Source organism: Acipenser ruthenus, chromosome 33, assembly GCF_902713425.1.
Source record: "Acipenser ruthenus chromosome 33, fAciRut3.2 maternal haplotype, whole genome shotgun sequence".
In the NCBI taxonomy this organism is placed as follows: Eukaryota; Metazoa; Chordata; class Actinopteri; order Acipenseriformes; family Acipenseridae; genus Acipenser; species Acipenser ruthenus.
In genome coordinates this window covers 338,970-357,738 of record NC_081221.1, presented here as the reverse complement: position 1 = coordinate 357,738, position 18,769 = coordinate 338,970, and the positions used below count along the sequence as shown (strand labels likewise).

At 43.9% G+C, this 18,769-nt stretch overlaps 1 protein-coding gene across 8 annotated transcripts in view; it reads left to right on the top strand.

Moving 5' to 3' along the window:
- Positions 1-18,769, top strand: part of LOC117433414 (retinoic acid receptor alpha-A) — a 101,405-nt gene that overhangs the window by 68,635 nt on the left and 14,001 nt on the right. For all 8 annotated transcript variants that reach the window (XM_059006660.1, XM_059006661.1, XM_059006662.1 and 5 more), the window contains one exon: positions 16,181-16,329. In XM_059006660.1, coding sequence (XP_058862643.1) covers positions 16,181-16,329 — 149 coding nt within the window. The remainder of the gene's footprint in view (positions 1-16,180; positions 16,330-18,769) is intronic.

The window sequence follows — 18,769 nt, the reverse complement described above, 5'->3', positions numbered from 1 at the left end:
GGCATTAAATAAGAGATTAGGCAACGGGAATTCTGCAAACAGCCGAGCTCTACTGGAAATTGCTGTGTGTTTGTTTATTTATTTATTTATTTATTTATTTATTTATTTATCTCCGTTTAATTCTTTTATCTAGGATGTTGACCGAGCCATAATTTCTACTACTGTCCGACCATCCGCAAAGTAACACTTGTGCAACAGCGAGCGGTTGAGCAATTGTTTATGTGCGTGTGCTGCAGTAGCTTAATATTATGCAACTGATAAACTTATAACTCACTATTTAACTTATAACTCACTATTTCAGTAATTAGCTACAGCGTTTCAGTTTGTTTCAGTGGGGCAGAAATAGCCCGGCAGACTGAAGCTGCTGTTTAGTTTTGAGTATGGTTTGTGCTTGAATGATTAATGTTTTGTTACATTACCTGCTGCTCGTTTGGGGCAGAGAATTGATTTTTTTTTTTTTTTTTTTTCAAACGCTGAAAAAAAAACACACACAAAAAGAATCGGTGGTGTTAACTAATCTGAGATGAAAACTTTGTGTAAACTTAACAAAATGCCTTTTACTAGAACCCCCCTCAGCTGCTCATTTTACAAAGGTAAGAAGTGGTACACTACCTTCAATAAGATGAGTGTGATTTTTTTTTTTCTGTATTTGCACAATTCTTGATCCTGTTTATTTATGTGTGATGAATGCACACAGACAACCCCCTCACCCCTCAAAATTTGCACTAAAGGCTAAAATAATAACCTGACGTAAGACCTAAAATGTAAAGAAATGAATTAAGAGTGCGGTCATCAGCCCCTGCACCAGTGTGTGTGCGTGTGTGTGTGCGTGTGCGTGTGCGTGTGCTCCCAGTGGCATCTCTATAAAGCTCTTCCCTTCTCTCCTCTCCAGTACTGAGGTCTGGGGGGGTAGCTGCCATGCTCTACACTTTAGGAAACAAAATCTGAGACGTGGTGTCAGAAATGACAGGCTTTGGTGGGATGTGATACGCTGTGATGTGTGTGTGTGTGAGTGAGGAAGCTAAGGGTCAACAGGCAAGGACACGAACGGTCCCGCGCTGCGTTCTTGGCTGTGTCAGGGGAAGTATTTTAAGGAAAGGAGCTGGAGCCCGATTGCTGCTGCTGTTGTGAATGCTGCACACGACAGAAACTTTGAGACCCTGCGACACTCTGCTGTGTCAGCGTCCGAGCTGCAGAAAGCAGCAAAGAACCAGGCTTGGGTTTGTTCCACCGCATCCAGGGATGGAAATTAGCCTCCCATTGCTTAGCAGTTTCACCCATTCCAGGTTTTACTACAAGCTTAATTAGCCACAGTGTATAGGTTACAAGCTCAGGTGTGTCTGATTATTAAACTCATAGTAAAACCAAGAATGGATCAAACTGCTATTCAATGAGAGCCTTATTTCCATCACTGTAATAGATTAAATAGGTTTATAATCTGCAAGCCTTAATTATCCCAGTCTGTCTTTTAATTTAGGAGTGTTTCTTTCCAGTCTTGTGTTCAGATGGATTTGAATGCAGTCCAGACTCTTGTTCAGGACCCCCTTGTAAACGAGGCCTCGGTCTCATTGGGTAAATCTCCTGGTTAAATAAAATAAATCGACAAATACAAATATTATTATTACACTTTTTAATTGATTCATCAAATGCATTGGTGATGTTTCATCTGCTTAGTCTTCTTTTTGTGTGTGTGTGTGTTCGTGCGTGTGCTTCAGTATGTATTTGTTTAAATGTAGTTCCTGTATATAGGGCAAGTCCACTGAGGTATCACATTCTCAGTCATGCAAACTTTCGCCTATCGGCTGCAGAATTAAGGGACCTGTAATCAAGACATTATAGAACATGAATAGGCGATTACTCTCCTATAAACGGAGAAGTAATTACACCCATTTGTTTGCACTGCAGTCTGTAACACCGGGTGCAAATTAGACACTGCTTTAATGTTTGTGCATTTGAGGTTTGTCGCTGGGAGAGGGATCTGACTCATAAGCATTTAAAGACTAGGAGAGCTTTTCCAAAAGAAGGGGGGAAAACTAGACAGATGGCATTTTATTGCCTTGCATGCAAAGCCCAATTCACAGCTGAGATTCCAATGGGACGTCCGGTGGTTGGTGCTGGCTGCTGAAGTGGTATTTCTTCTTTTTTTAGGTTAATGATTATAAAGGTTTGCTGTGGATAGCGTGGTGCAGTGAGAGCACAGCAAAGGGTTGTACAAGCATGTTGAAAGCACATGCAATTGTGGTAAATCACACAGCACCATGTTAAAAAAAAAAAAAAGAAACATGGTAATATAAGCTGGTGAAAGCAAGGTGAACAGCAAAGTTACTGGGAAAGTGTGCTAAACTTTCTATAAGGAACAGTTTGCACGGACCGTGACGCTTCTGTCTTTTTGAAGTTGGGAGTCAATGAAGTGCAACGTTTCTATTCCTCAGAGAACAGATCACATTTGGTTTGTTTTTGTTTTTCGTCAAAACTTCATTACTTTATTTCCACTCGTCGGTCGCAGATTTGAGTAATCTTAGAAGCTGTGAGGAAAGAGGGCTGCAGACAGAAACAACAAGGCACTACAACAGACTGCCATTCCTTAGTTAAAGAAACATAGACATGCTGGAATGCAGGCTGGGGGGTGGGGGTCATCTTGTCAAAGAATAAGGAAGGGCAGAGCCTTAATACTGTCTTAAAGCAAACAACAGCCTGTTACTTAAAATGAACACTAATCGCAAGGATGAGAATGACAGAACACATGTTCAGATTGAAAGTATGTAAAGATGTAATGTTTTAATGAAAAGGCAGTTTAGTATAAAAACAAAATATACATGTGTTTTCAAGGTAAAACCTCGTACTGGAGACCAAGTGCAGTTTCAAGGGGGAGGCAATCTGGTTTATTACGAGATACATGATCCGAAAACTTGCAATTGTTGTGACCTTGAGTAAGCTGCCTTCATTTAAGAGGAGGACCTTGCTGCTAGCAAAATTGATATTGATCATTCAGTTTCATGCAGCACTTTTAATGCAGGACCCTGAAGGTCTAATACATACAGATTGTATAAGTGTGCTGTTTTTGTATCTTTTCATTATTTAGTGAGTGCAGTTGTCTAGCACAGGGAATACAAGTGGAGGGTTTGACTCCTGCTTAATCCTAACACGCAAGTCAATTTGGTATTGAAAAGCCAGCTTTGATGAACAAAGCAGCGCTTGGAAGAGCAAACCCCAGTGTCACTGATTCATTGTTCCTTAAAGAGGGTGGGGAATTGAGCGTGCCTTAACAATAGGCATTAATCTGGTTATCAATAATTACACATGCATACACAAGGGGGGGTCCTGCTTTACATTCAGAGCTTTTTCATCTGCTTTTTATTGGGCTCCCTTCATTTTAATCTCTGCTGTATGAATCACCCAGGCAGACTCTGTGCCGTCGGAAATAAAGCAAGGCTGCTCACTTCTTCGCCAGTCTGCTAATGATCTTCTTTCTTTGCAGGGGTTTTGATTAGTTTGTTGTTTTAAAGAACAGCTGTATGGTTCTGTCACGGTTCAGGGTTGCATTGGCTGGTCCTTATACTGTAAGCTAACTATGTCAAAGCATTTGCCACTGTGTGTGTGCATGTTACAGGACTAGCAGGAAAATGCTTGTACTGTACCATAGCAGCTCTGAGATGAGCCTCCTCACTATTTCTTTACATGAAGCTTCTTTCTATTTAGCACCAGTTTAAACGCTCCAGTTTGTTAACGGTAAGTAAAACATCTGCTTGTGTTTTAAAGGAAGCTGAAACCCTGGTGATATACAACACCATAAAATCCCTTTAAATGCAATAACGTTTAAACAAACGACCCTTTAAACACACTCACCAGGGACAGAGAAGTGTCCGCTTGTACACAGCCCTCTAGCTGCTATTGATTATTTTGTGCTGGTGTGCAGTGCTGCTTTTTACATGTATAGCTTTCAAGTACTTGTATGAAAACTTAACATTAAACCTTAAGTGAAACCCTGTGCAGTACACTTGCATACAGAGAACACTATCTCTGATGAGAATTGCAGTGCAATGTAAACATGCATCTGTCTCTCATTCTGTAAGTATTTTCAATGTTAAACATAGGTAAGCATTATATGGTAAAGCACATTAATAAACATGGCAAATATATATATAGTGTAACCAGAGTAAGCTAAGGTAAATGTATAGAGATACCAGCCTCAGCTTCTCTAAGGGCTGTCTGAATTCGGTGGAGACAAAGCCCCCATGCTTGTGTCAAACCTGTATTGTCAGAGCTGAGTGGAGTCCTAACAAGGTGTGAACTCATCCCTGCCTCACAGTCACAGCCCCCAGAGCACAGTGCAGTACAGCACTTGAAAGAGGCACTCAGTATGACACAATCCAGAGAGCCAGGGGGAACGGGGTCTGTGTGTATACCTGGGGATGGGGTAGCAACAGAAGGAGAAAAAAAAAGAAAAAGTAATGAGAAGAAGCCATCATAAACACACAGCAACAGCTCGCATTCTCAAAGCTGCTGCAGTACTGTGAAGCGAGATGGGGGACATCACTTCAGTCTTTTAATGAACTTCTCTTTTTCATTTTTCTTGTTTTTAAAGTTTAGCTTTGCTGTAGAGAGAGTTTGATACATAAGAAAGGTTACAAATGAGAGGAGGCCATTTGGCCCATCTTGCTCGTTTGGTTGTTAGTAGCTTATTGATCCCAGAATCTCATCAAGCAGCTTCTTGAAGGATCCCAGGGTCCATACAGACCTGTTATTGTGAGCGTCGCATTTGTTGTGGGATAGCTTGGTGCATCCACAGCAACATTAAACACTGCGGCACACATTGTGTATTGCATGACTAATGAAACAAATCTACTTGACTAATTTATTTTTTTGGAGGGGGGAGGGGGGGGGGGGGGGGTGGTGTTCGTTGTTGTCATTAAACACACAACAAATGGATTTATTTGTCTGGCAGGTTCAGGCATTCAGATCTGTAGGAATGCTCTCTCTCGGTCTCTCTCTGCTCGCTAGCTCCCTCTTGGCAGTGAAAAGGACACTCTTGTTGCTAGCATGCTGTGTGAGAAGGAGATTTTAAGTGGAGAGTCTGCAGTCTTGAAAGCTCTTTGAGGCCATTGTTGCCTCCTGCAAGGGGTCTGGAAGGAGGGAAGCAGTTGAGATGTCAGCTCAGAAACACACACACACACCGTCCCTCCCTCCCTCTCTCCCTGTATCCAGATCATTCAGACATCTCGTATGCGAAATAGTGTGACGGTGCTTCTACTGTATAGAGAGCCCCTTGTGGAAATATAAATCATCTTAACTGTGTGAAACTAGAGAAAGAAACTTCTCTGAACTAGTGTAATTTAGTTTCGGGGCACTGCCTCTCTTCTGATTGTTTTTGAAGGATGTGGATGGATTGGTCTGGGCTATGAGTTAGCCTCGGTGCAGAGTACGTGGTGTAAAGTCCATACAGTGTCTTGGTTTGTGTGCTGCAGTTGGACCTACAGCTACAGACTGTTTCGTTAATTTATCTCCCATTGATTTGGGCAGTGCATGCAGTTAATGTACAGTATTGGTCAGTCTGCGATTTCCCTAAAGCATGTTCCTGGAGGAATGCCCATGAGTTTATCACCTTTTTATGATGTTCGAAAATTCAAATTGATCCTGCTGCCCCCCAGCCACCTCCTCCCTAAGCCAAGTTCCCTACTCCCAGTAAGTACTGTGACGTCACACTGCGACCGTGATCTCTTTTGAGTCGAGTTTGTTTGGTTGGCGTGCGCTCCACCTTTTGAATTTGTTGAAATTGATTTCAGTGTTGTTGCAAATTCCACGTTGCAAAACCGATGTAAGAAAAAGCTGTTTATTTTACTCGGACTCTGAGGTAAGAGCCGGGGAGTTGTTATCTAAAAAAACAATGTTTGTTTGTCTGGCAGGTTCAGACCTCCTAGAATTGCAAGCTCTCTCTTTTCCCTCTCAAAGTCAAATTCAAATGACCTTTATTGGCATGACAAGTCATACAAGCATCGCCAAAGTTAATCTGTATGTGTGTTAATAACTGTATGAGTGTAAATATATGGGGCATGGATTTCTGCTATCTCTTTCTTTTCTCCCAAAATCTTTCTCCCTCCCTCTCTCCCCTCCTCTGTAGCTCTCTCCCCTCCTCTGTAGCTCTCTCTCTCTCTCTGTCCCTCACTCCTCTGTGGGTTAGTGAAATGGCTTGCATGCGAAGGGAAGGTTCCTGAATTATAAAGCAGTGGCTGATGAATTATGAATGTGGCACTTAGCCTGATGGATGAAGTTAACACAGTGGAGCTGGACCAGGCTGGTTTGTGCTGCAGAGTGCGGGGCTGGGGACAAGGGATTGGGTCACACTGGCTGCAAGGTCACTGTGTCTGAGGGGGGGTCTTTCGTTACCATGGGGAGGGGTGGGGGGGGGGAGTTGTATAGGTTTTAATGTAATTTTTTTTAGTTTTCAAGTTACATTTCCAGGTACCTTTTTCTATTGGGCAGAATAAAGTGTCAGTGTTCGCACGCTTTTCTACATTACCAAGGGTGAAAATGCATTTATAAATACATTAAAAAAAATTACAATTCAGTAATAAATATGAAAAATGTAAATTGGAAAGCAAGAAAGAAGACTCCAAAAGTGCAACTAAAAACTAACAGAATCCCTGTCTAGCGGTGACCCCTCACGCTGACGATTCTGCTCACAGACCTACTGAAGCCGCTACAGTGGCTATTTTTTGGGGGAGCGGTTGGTTATATGAAATCTGTAGCTGTCTATCAGGAAGTCGGATACAGGTTTTTAGATCAAGGCTTATGGAGATTGTCGGACACGCAAGCTGAAATCGTGTAAACGCAATCCGTGCTGCCGTGACAGAGCTCCCCCCCGCTTTGGAACGCTGTATCGGGACCCCTGGGTACAAGACCCTGCTGTTTGTGTTTCTAATGAATGAAAGTGGAATGGCATTATGGGGCAAATGTGAGCCAGGGCTGCAGCGCACTGTAACCGATTGTGCAGTGTAAAGGAGGAGCAGTGTACATAGACACTGCCACCCAAGTGCATTGCACACCTGAGTACAGCAGCCTCTCTGCTTCACCTGCGACTGCACTTTACCATCCATCCGTCCGTCCATCCTTTCTTTCTTTCTCTCTTTCCTGTGTCAGTGCCCTTTCTCGGTGGCGGCTGCTGTGTTGTTACAAGCACGTCCGTTGGATGTCACGCTTTCATGCACTGTTTAGCTTAAAACCAGTTTTACCAGAAATAACAAAGACAAAGAGAATTGGATGTGCAGTGTCGGGGGGGGGGGTATTTAGTTTTGAAGTCGTATTTCCAGGTTTTGTTCCTCGTATTCAGGCTATTTTCTATGGGACCCGAATTAGGTGTCAATGCATTGATATAAAAAACATAAACCAGTTAATAAGTCAGTATGGTGACTATATAAGAAAGAAAGAAAAAGTAAGGAAGATGTAATGGATGGACAGAGGAAAGGAATAGGAAGTTCCTAGCTGTTTGGTAATTCACACTTTGGTCTTGTGCATAATTGGCTTTATTTATAATTGGAGTGATGCAAAACTCAAGCACTCAAAAACACTCAAACTCACACTCGCACTCACACAGACACACACATTGATTCTCATTGTATTATAATGCAGGAATCTCAACCAAAAACTCCCAAGGAATTGCAAAAGCTATTTGAGTGTGGTTTCTTCTCATTAGTGTGTGTGTGTGTGCGTGTCTGTGTGTGTGTATATATAAACACATATTTTTAAAGTGTCTGAATTGAACCCCCTCCCCCACACACACACGCTTGCATACCTTCCTGTCTGGCTATTCCAAGTATTCTATCCACTCCTTGTAGAGAGCATGAGGTCAGATTAAAAAGAAAAGAAAAAAAAGATGAATTTGTCGGAGAACTCTGAAAAGAGGGATTACAGAGCCGTGCGTGTGCATGGAGGTTCACGATGGCACAGTGAGTCAAGTCTTTAATTTGTGTCCTACTCAATGTAATCCAAACCTCAACATCACCCCCCCCCTTTACCCTGCCCAATGTCACACACACTTCAAACATGACCCCCCCTTTACCCTGCCCAGTGTCACACACTCACTTCAAACATGACCCCCCCTTTACCCTGCCCAGTGTCACACACTCACTTCAAAGATGCTTCCTAATCACCCTCCCTCTCCTGTCTGATTGACTATTGTTCTGAGCCACAGAAGAAAGAACAGTAGTTTAGCATGACAAAGAGTGCCATTGTGACATCTCCCTCCCTCTCCCCCTCTCTCTCTCTCTCATCAATGGGTCTCTCTTCAGCATGTGAAGTGTTATCTCCTCCCTCCCTCTCCCCCTCTCTCTCTCCTCATCAATGGGTCTCTCTTCAGCATGTGAAATGTTATCTTCTCCCTCCCTCTCTGCAAGCAGCTGCTTCCTCTCTTCGGAGTCAACCCCCCCAGCCCCTCAATTAACAACCTTTTTTGTTTTGTTTTGTGTAATTTGCAAGCTTGTGACCTCTCTATTACCCCGCCCGCCCGGCCCTCTTTACAAGGGAGGCTGGATTCTGTTTCACTTCTTTTTATTGTTGAGCATCAGACACATTTTATCACCTGTGGTTCTATTATTATTATTGTTGTTGTTATTATTATTATTATTATTATTATTATTATTATTATTATTATTATTATTATTATTATTATGTATTTCTTAGCAGACACCCTTATCCAGGGCGACTTACAATTGTTACAAAATATCACAATACAAAGTATCACATTATAAAATATCACATTACAGAATATCATAATACAGGTAAGAGCAGTTACAATAAATTCAAGTAAGAGCAACGTAAAGAATACATACAGTAAGGAATAATTAAGAGCAAGTTTGACTAGGAGCAGTTCTAACTTCTAGTAAATACGTGCTTATATGAGTAAAGCCCAGTAAGAACATGTAGTATGTATGATAAATGTATGAGAATGATTTCAAATAAGAGCAAATACAAAAAACATGAATACGATTATCTATGAGTAAAATCAGATACAAGATACAGTTATAGTTAGTTAATACAGCAAGGTATGGAGCAGTTCAGTGCAAGTACAAGCTGATGCAAGTACTGGAACAACTGGGAGCCATGTAGTCCAGTATAGTGGAGAGCTGTGAGGTTTACAGAGGCTGAAATAGATAGTTATGTGCACTATATACTGGGATCACACTGAAATATTCGAGCGCTTTGCTAACAGACTCTGTTCTCACTGATGTTAGAAACAAGCTCAGCTCAGCTCAGTCACAGTGATTTGCATGCGTATGCAACAGCAATCCGAATTACAACACCGTGCCTTTCTGAATATTCAGGACGCGCTTGCGTAAGAAAGCAGCAACCAAAAAGCAACACAAAACATTTCAAATGTTCCCAGCGTGACTCTCAGAATGGTCTCTTCCTGTTGTGCATGTTTTTTATGTCAGGGAGTGAAATCTAAGTGTGCAAGTGCTGGATCTCAACAGCCAGATCGTGCAAAATACCCTGGTAAACTTTTATAAAGGCAGCCCTGGTGCTCAAGCAAAAAACTGAAATAACAAAATCCCCCAGATAGCTGCAGGGATCAGGAGAGGTGAGAAGGAGGGGAATGCAGCTTCCCAGCTGGAATGAGTTCAAAGTGTCCTGACTCCTGCAAATCACCATCCACCACCAAGACACTCCACACGCCACCACCAAGACACTCCACACGCCACCACCAAGACACTCCACACGCCACCACCAAGACACTCCACATGCCACCACTAACCCCAGTAGAGGATGTCAATTCAACACTGTTTGTTTCTTTTTTTTCCTCTGTAGTGTAAAAAACTAAGAATCATTTTCTATAATAACGAATTTTCTTGGCTTTGGTTTGCAGGTGCCAGGCAAGAAAATAGTGCTTGTTTCAAAAAAGAAAATGATTATTAAACAGAAAGTGTGGATCGGGACAGTAGGTCACAAAGAGCACAAGAAAAGCTACTTTTTGTGATTGAGAGAAGCATTTTGTGCAGCACGGTCAGGCCTGGGCATTGCTGCAGTGCACCGGTGTCTGTGATGGTCAGGTCTTACAGCAGTGCTTCACTTCTTTAACACAGATCCACTCCTGTGTCATGGAGTTTAGGGAAATCAAATAGCAATTCTGCGCATTATCAATCTCTCTCTCTCTCCTGTGAATTTCCTTCTACACCAATGAAGGTGTTCACTGAAACAGTTGTCTCTTTTTTAAATTTTACCTTGAAGGTAACAATCGATTCTCCATTTTGTCGTGCGTGGATAAACGCATTCACCACTGTACCAAAAACCATCTGGCTTCCATTGAATGGATTTGTGTATTATTTTAGATGTCTCTTTGATCTTTGCTTTTGTCCGCTGTCTCTTTTTGGAAATTCACAGCTTTAGAGAATTGCTATCTCTCTTTCTCTCCCTCCCTCCCTCCTTCTCTATTTATCTACCAAAACAGAAAAAGAAAAAGCCCACCCCCTAATCCTGCCTGATTTCAGATGCTGATTAGTTTAACTCCGACCCCCCTGCTCTGCTCTGGGGGGGTCTGGGATTAAAGTTGCCCTTGCAGAGCTATTGAAACCTGACCTGTTCTGTGTGTTTATCACTCTGGCTTTGAAGTGTGGATAGGGGAGGGGGCAGTGGAAAGGAGCTGGCCTGGTGCCTAGGGCACTGTGATCTGAACCCCAGAGAAGAGATGTTAGGGTCAGTGAGTAAGATTAAAATAAAAACTAGAGATCTGCACTTCACAGGCCCTGTTCACACAAAAAGAAATAACTCAGGGATGGAAATAAGACTCCTGTTGCACAGCAATTTCACCCATTCCAGGTTTTACTACAGGCTTGATAAGCCCCAGTGTATTGGTAGCAAGTTCAGATGTGTCTTATTATTAAACATAATGAAACCAGGCATGGATCACACTGCTGTGCAACGGGAGTCTTATTCCCATCCCTGTGTGCAGGAGGCGAGTGTAGAGTTAAAGCTGCTCTTGGGTCCCGAGACCAGAGATCTTGCTCAGACTTCTCAGTTATCTCCGAGTGAAACCCGGCTGTTTGGTCCTGTGCCCTCCTCCTCCTCCTCCTCTTCCTCTCTCTCACAGTCGAACCCTGCACCCCCCCTCCATCTCTCTCCCTCTTTCTCAGCCACACTAAACCAGCACTGTTCAAACACTCCCTGTAATTTATTAAATGTTATAATATATACCATTAGCCTTAAACTTTTGGTTCTGTGTGTGTGTCAAAAATACACAACGGAGGACACAAATGTCACCGGGCTAGATTTTCAACTTTCTCTTATTAAGCCACGCAGAAAATTATCTTATGTTGTAAAAAAAATATATATGTATATTCCAGTTTAAGGGACCTGCAATATGAAAAGAAAAGTCATTTAAGAGTCAATGTGAAACATGGGGACCTCCAGAGAAAGTGTGATTATTGATTTCTGACCTACCTAAATTCGATTAGTCATTCCATGATTCTAGCTTGCTAGATCAGGAGTCGGAAGAAATAAGACGTCCTCAGGGAGCTGCAGTAACTACAGATTATTATTTTAAATAAATAAAGCAACGTGGATCAGGGAGGGAGTTCTTCATAACAGGAAGTTCCTCTTAAAGGGGTAAAGTGGAGTCCTTGCTGCTGTAGGGGTCAGACTGACAGGAGCAAGTGAAAGGGGCTCCACACGGCACTCTCTGATTTTCAGACAGCATCCCTTTCAGAGTGCTGCTTCCTGAAGGAAACAGGAATGTTTGTGCAGAGCCGGGTGGGGAGAGGAGCAGCCAGACCGGATATTAAGGGAAATCTCGGAGGCCGGGACTTTGGGTGGGGGGTGGCCGGGTGCATCGTGCAGGGTTAGGATTCATACAGAGGAACGATGTCCGTGATAGAGATCGTTTATAAAAGCTAATAGTGTGACACACAGCTGCCATGTTTTTGGATGTTGCTGATAGCGTGGCTATGTAATGTTAAAAAGACAGATGTATAAGCATAGTGTGTAATGATAGTATTCTATGTGTACTCCCTTATAATAGTAACTGTAGTAGTAATAATAATAATAATAATAATAATAATAATAATAATAATAATAATAATAAATAATAATAATAATGTTGGCCTGGTTGTGATATGTGTAGCCTCCTGCCCTTCCTGACCTCTGTGCTTTGATACTGTGCTCTTTAACTGGGAATGTATTTCTGCATTGAACATCTTTCCTAACGACAGCTAAATCTGATTAATATGCCTCACAGCGGCACTAAATAATTGATATGAATGAGATTAATGTAATCACTGCCTGCTAACCCACAATACAGCACAGCCGCACACAGGGACCCCCAGACAGCACTGGACTGGACATATTTACACAGCCGCACACAGGGACCCCCAGACAGCACTGGACTGGACATATTTACACAGCCGCACACAGGGACCCCCAGACAGCACTGGACTGGACATATTTACACAGCCGCACACAGGGACCCCCAGACAGCACTGGACTGGACTGGACATATTTACACAGCCGCACATAGGGACCCCCTGACAGCACTGGACTGGACTGGACTGGACATTTACGATGTCACACTGTTGAGTTCTGAAATCGGCCCATTTCATTTCATACCTTGCCCTGTGGCCATTATCTCGGACAGCCTCCTCCTCCCCTCCCCTTTTTTACTGTCAGGTGTAAATATTTCAAACAGCAACGCTATAGACAAACTCATAATTCCTGGTACCTTTGATTGTAAAAATACAAAAAAGTCCCCAAAATGTTTGTCCTTACTAAGCATCTTTTAGTATTTCTACTGAGTGTTTAAGAGGTATGGTTGTATGTAGATGTTTTTGACACCCTGAGATCTGAGGGTCTGTATTTATTTTTTGGGGTGAGCGGGCAACTATTTGCCTCGGGGCCTCAGTGGCGGACTTGTACTGATGTCAGCCAGTACAAGCTGGGCTTTATTCCCATGAAAACCAGTTCACCCTCAAACGAGCCATTGTGTTGAATGCCAGGCAGCCCTCATTACAGCCTTGCACTCCCTGTGCACGGTAATGAAGGCAGCTTTAACAGAGCGCACTGCCGTGGCGTCATCACAGGCTAATGGGTCTGTGTCGGGGATCGGGGTCACTAATGAGAGGGGAATTCAATTATCACAGAAGCGTTTTCTATTTAAGCTTAATTTGTCTGACATGAACGTAATGACTGACAGGATAATGGGATGTGAGGAGGGATAAAGAAATAATAACAGATAAAAAGGCTGGATGGTCATTTCACATCTCATTAGGGGGAAAGAATAGTTCCAAGGACTTGAAATGGCAATTTTTTGCACCTTCAGACACCATGACTGGGGGTCTGCATGAGTTACACAGCTCTGCTTTTGCATACACTTACTAACTCACTCGCACACTCACTCGCACACTCGCTCACTCTCAGTCATACTCACTACACCTGCACCATTCCGTGACTTGCATGTAGTTTCAGCGTTCAGTAGCAGTGTGTTTAACCGAAGCTTGTTTGAGTGCGATCTTCCCCTAGTCGTGTCCGCTTGCAGATTGATGAAGTCTGGTTGTATGCCTGCCTGGCTCTGGTGAAGGGTGAGGAGGTTAAAAGCGCTCTTTCAGTGCTGGTGCTGGGACAGTGCGGGGTTAATGATGGAGGGAGAGAGGGAGTGCACCATCTGCCCTGAGAGAGAGGAGAGGGGAGGGCAGAGGGCAGAGAAGGGGGTGTCAGGGTTAATAAATTACCTACAGAGGCTTTGTCACCTTTGTGTGGATGCCAAGCGCAGGAGGAGCATTGTTCCAGGGGGGATAGAAATCGCCTCACTGTGAGCAGAGCGGAGGTGTGTGTTTCGTACTGATCTTGGCGGCTCTGAAGTGACTTCACTCACACCTCCGGATCTGAACCACCACCACACTGCAGGGGGGACTCCTCGCCTCCTGATCCTTTTTTAATCTCTGCTCTGGTTTTAAAGCTGTTTGTGATTCTTCCAAACTTATCAAAGGGTCCCTGCTGCACTGCTTGTGGCCTGTGGCATGTGTAAGTGTGTGTGTGAGTGTGTTTAGGAGAGTGTGTTTTTTTTATCTATGTTTATCTCTCACCCTCTCCCTTTCCCTCTCCTCTCTCTCCCTCCACCCCGTTTCCTCTCCCTCCCATCTCCTCTCTCTCTCTCCCCCTCCCTCTCCCTCCACCCCGTTTCCTCTCCCTCCCATGTCCTCTCCTTCTCCTCTCTCTCTCTCCCTCTCCCTCTCCCCGTTTCCTCTCCCTCCCATCTCCTCTCCCTCTCCCTGCCTTCATGTACAGTCTGTTCCCAGCTGTACTGTGCAGTCCTGTGTTTAAATATAGACTGTTTATATACACACAAGTGCATTCTTAGCCTCCGGGCAGCTTCTCGACGTCAGCAGCTGAACCCCCTGCTGCTGAGTCCACTGCTATAGAGGCCCTAACTGTGCTGGAACACAGACACGCTGTCTAACCCTCACTGAGATATCCTCCCTAACTGTGCTGGAACACAGACACGCTGTCTAACCCTCACTGAGATATCCTCCCTAACTGTGCTGGAACACAGACACGCTGTCTAACCCTCACTGAGATATCCTCCCTAACTGTGCTGGAACACAGACACGCTGTCTAACCCTCACTGAGATATCCTCCCTAACTGTGCTGGAACACAGACACGCTGTCTAACCCTCACTGAGATATCCTCCCTAACTGTGCTGGAACACAGACACGCTGTCTAACCCTCACTGTAATTACCTCTAACTCCCCAACTCTGTCAGTACTTTGACACACTCCCTAACTCTGTCTGTACTGCAGTACAGTCACTGCAACTCTAACTGCACCCCTCTATACTGAAACACGGTCCCTAACTTTGCATTCGCCTCTATATTGCTACCCCTGTGTACAGCTCTGGTCAAAATCTTTGTATCACCTATAATTTTAGGATTGAGACATAATAAATATATATATATATATATATATATATATATAGTTACTCATGTAGATCTTTTATTTAACATCGTGTAATCAAAGAAACTACAAAATGATATCGCGGAAATCTAACAGAAGCCATAATAGTAGGACAGTATTTCATGTTAGATTTGGAAAATGCCACATTTTTCAAATGTTGTCAGTTTTTCGTTAAGTATATGTAAAACTACAAAGCAGTGTGTAATTCCATATGTTAACGGAACATTATTCACTAAGGACCAGTACAGTATCAGCGAGATCCCAGTTGCCAGGTAAAGAGAGCGCTGGTTGATTACCTCTCAGAGCCTGCCTGCCTGCCTGTGTCTCCGAAGCCCAGCTCTTGATCATACGAAGGCAATGTGATGCGTGTGTTCTCATGATTTTACAATTGCATTGTTTTTTCAGCTGTTATGTACAAGAGCAAAGATCATACATTGAAATGCTCACATGATTCATACATTGTGCATGATTAATGCTCACGAGTCGGTTAGCAGCATTTTTGTGTTTATGGAAAACAATAGGTACTGAATATGAAAATGCAACTTACCTGTGTCTTCTTAAACTCATTAGTGAAACCAGGAATGGATCAAACTGCTATGCAATAGGAGTCTTATTGCCATCACTTGTATTTATGAGTTCCTAAATTGCTTTAGTGTCCTGGCTATAAGACTGAAGACTATATGTTTGATTTCATGTGCAGTGTGTGAAGTGTGTTTGTTCCATGCTGTAGTCTAGTTTGCAAGTTGTATGCCACTCTGCATTAACATTTGGTTAGGATTTACCTGCAGATTATAGAACAAATCAGCGTTTTCTTTGCATCGTTTTGTTCAGTGTAGACTCCTGGCGTCGAGGAGTGTTTATTTTGCAAAGCTTCCTGATTCCGAGGAGCCGAAATCAACACAAATAATACAAAAAACAGTAAGTAACAATGCAGGGCTTGTCTGTCACAGATTCCACTGAAGAAGGCACTCGCTGAAACGCTTTTACCTGACCGGGTTTCTTATTTATTTGCTACTCTGAGCAAATGAGAGCTAATGGGTTAGTCCCATAGCTTCTGCTCTTTGAATCAAAATACTGGGCAAGAGAAATGCTAAGAGAAACTCAAGTTCAGTGGCATTGAAGCCATGTGAAAGAATTCTCGTCAGATTGTTCGGAGTTGAACTTAACCTTCAACAGAACACCTCCGGGAAGATAATAAGGTTAAGTTTCTTCTAGTATTTCAAAATACTCCCTCTCTCTCTGTCTGCAGCGATCGAGACACAGAGCACCAGCTCGGAGGAGATCGTGCCGAGCCCCCCCTCTCCGCCCCCGCCCCCCCGGATCTACAAGCCCTGCTTCGTGTGCCAGGACAAGTCCTCGGGATACCACTACGGGGTCAGCGCCTGTGAGGGCTGCAAGGTAATGAGAGTCATACTGAGAGAGACACGCACTGAGAGAGACAAGCACTGAGAGACATGCACTGAGAGAGACACGCACTGAGAGAGACACGCACTGAGAGACATGCACTGAGAGAGACATGCACTGAGAGAGACATGCACTGAGAGAGACATGCACTGAGAGAGACATGCACTGAGAGACACGCACTGAGAGAGACATGCACTGAGAGAGACACGCACTGAGAGACACGCACTGAGAGACACGCTGAGAGACACGCTGAGAGAGACACGCACTGAGAGAGACACGCACTGAGAGAGACGCACTGAGAGAGACATGCACTGAGAGAGACCAGCACTGAGAGAGACATGCACTGAGAGAGACATGCACTGAGAGAGACACGCACTGAGAGAGACATGCACTGAGAGAGACAAGCACTGAGAGACACCATACAATGAGACACAAACACTGAGACACACCACGCACAGAGAGACTTTTACTGAGGCACACACATACAGAGAAACATTCCTCTCCCTCTCCTCTCCTCCTCTTCTCTCCCCCTCTCTGGGAGCTGCTGCAGGCTTGCTGATAAGGCAGCTCAGGGCTCCTGTCACAGGTTGGATTAGCACTGATAATAAAAAGAAGGAAAAAAAAGAGGCTTACATCTTTTCCGAGGGAATAGCTTCAATGCAAACAGGGATAAACAAAGCTGCATCCTGGCAGGCGGGCTTTGCAGCTCAGAGCCTTTGAAGTGGTGCATTATCTGTGCCTGGTGGGAATAGAGCGGGGTTTGTCCCTCACCCCTCGGAGGAGCTCCCCTCAGCTGACAGAGAGACACAAATGTGTGTGGGCGTGTGTGTCGTGGGGAGGACCTGTGCATGACCTAGCCTTGAACCCCTATAGTATCAGTCAATCAATATCAATATTTATTTCATAGAGCGCCTTTCATAGTGGACCAGCATCACAAAGCGCTTTATAAGATAGTGAGGAACAATAATAATACATTAAATACAGTGAAATCTCCGCGTGGCGTGCAGGATGCGCCCTATAGCCTGGAGATCGCGGGTTCGAATCCAGGCTATGTCACTGCCGACCGTGACCGGGGGTTCCTAGGGGGCGGCGCACAATTGGCTGAGCGCCGCCCGGGTAGGTTGGGATTAGGTTGGCAGGGGAATCCACGGTTCACCGCGCAGCAGCGACCCCTGTGGCTGATAGGGAGTCTGCGGGTCTGCAGTGGAGCCATTCAGATCTGCGTTGCCCTCCGGCACTATAGGTCTGGTGGCCTCGCTGTGGATCCGCAGTGCGAAAAAGGAACGCGTTTCGGAGGACGCGTGTTCCAGCCTCCGTTTCTCCCCCGAGTTGCCGGGGGCTTACAGCGACGAACTGTGATACAAATAATAATAATTGGGCATTCCAAATTGGGGAGAAAACTGTGGTAAAAAAAGCCATTGGCGACGACTAAATTAAAAAATAAAAATAAAAAATACAGTGAAATACAGGGCATAGTGCATTAAATACAAACAGTACAAAACAATGCAAATACATTAAATACAGTGAAATACAGGGCATAGTGCATTAAATACAAACAGTAAAAAACAATGCAAATACATTAAATACAGGCATAACACATTGAATACAAGGATGTGAATTCTAAACATTGTGGATGTGTGTGTTATACAGAATCATAAGAAGGTGGTTAAAGTCCAGGGCTTGTAACCAGAAGGTCACCGGTTCAATTCCCACCTCTGTCACTGACTGACTCACTGTGTGTGACCCTGAGCAAGTCACTGAACCTCCTTGTGCTCCATCCTGCGGATGAGATGTTAAATCAATGTCCTGTTGTAAGTGACTCTGCATATAATGCACAGTTCACAGTCTACCCTTGTAAAGCGCTTTGTGATGGTGGAACACTATGAAAGGTGCTATATAAAAATAAAGATATTGTTGTATAATTATTGTATAATATCATGTAGGTATGTATGCAAAGCCAGACAGCTGCTCTTTTTCCCACTGTGAGCGGTGCGTCTCTTTGGGACACATTTCTAACACCAGAATACAATTTGCTGTTTAAGTAACACAGTTACACAAAGTATACTGCAGTCTGTCTGCAGCTTGAAGCCTCTCCAGCTGCGTGAATGCATGCACCCCCACACACCGCAAATCTGTCATTTTAATACACTCTGCACCTCGTTTGCTTACCTAACTACATCTAGGTTTTAAATGCCAGTTCTCCAATTTTCCGTTCAGTTGATATACACCACGGTCAGCTGCTTTCGTCATACTGATGGCTGTGATTTTTGAATTCCGTGGCGTGACTCGTTTCTGAATCGCTGTCCTTGTGTGGTTTTTGAATTCCGTGGTGTGACTGGTTTCTGAATCGCTGTCCTTGTGTGGTTTTTGAATTCCGTGGTGTGACTCGTTTCTGAATCGCTGTCCTTGTGTGGTTTTTGAATTCCGTGGTGTG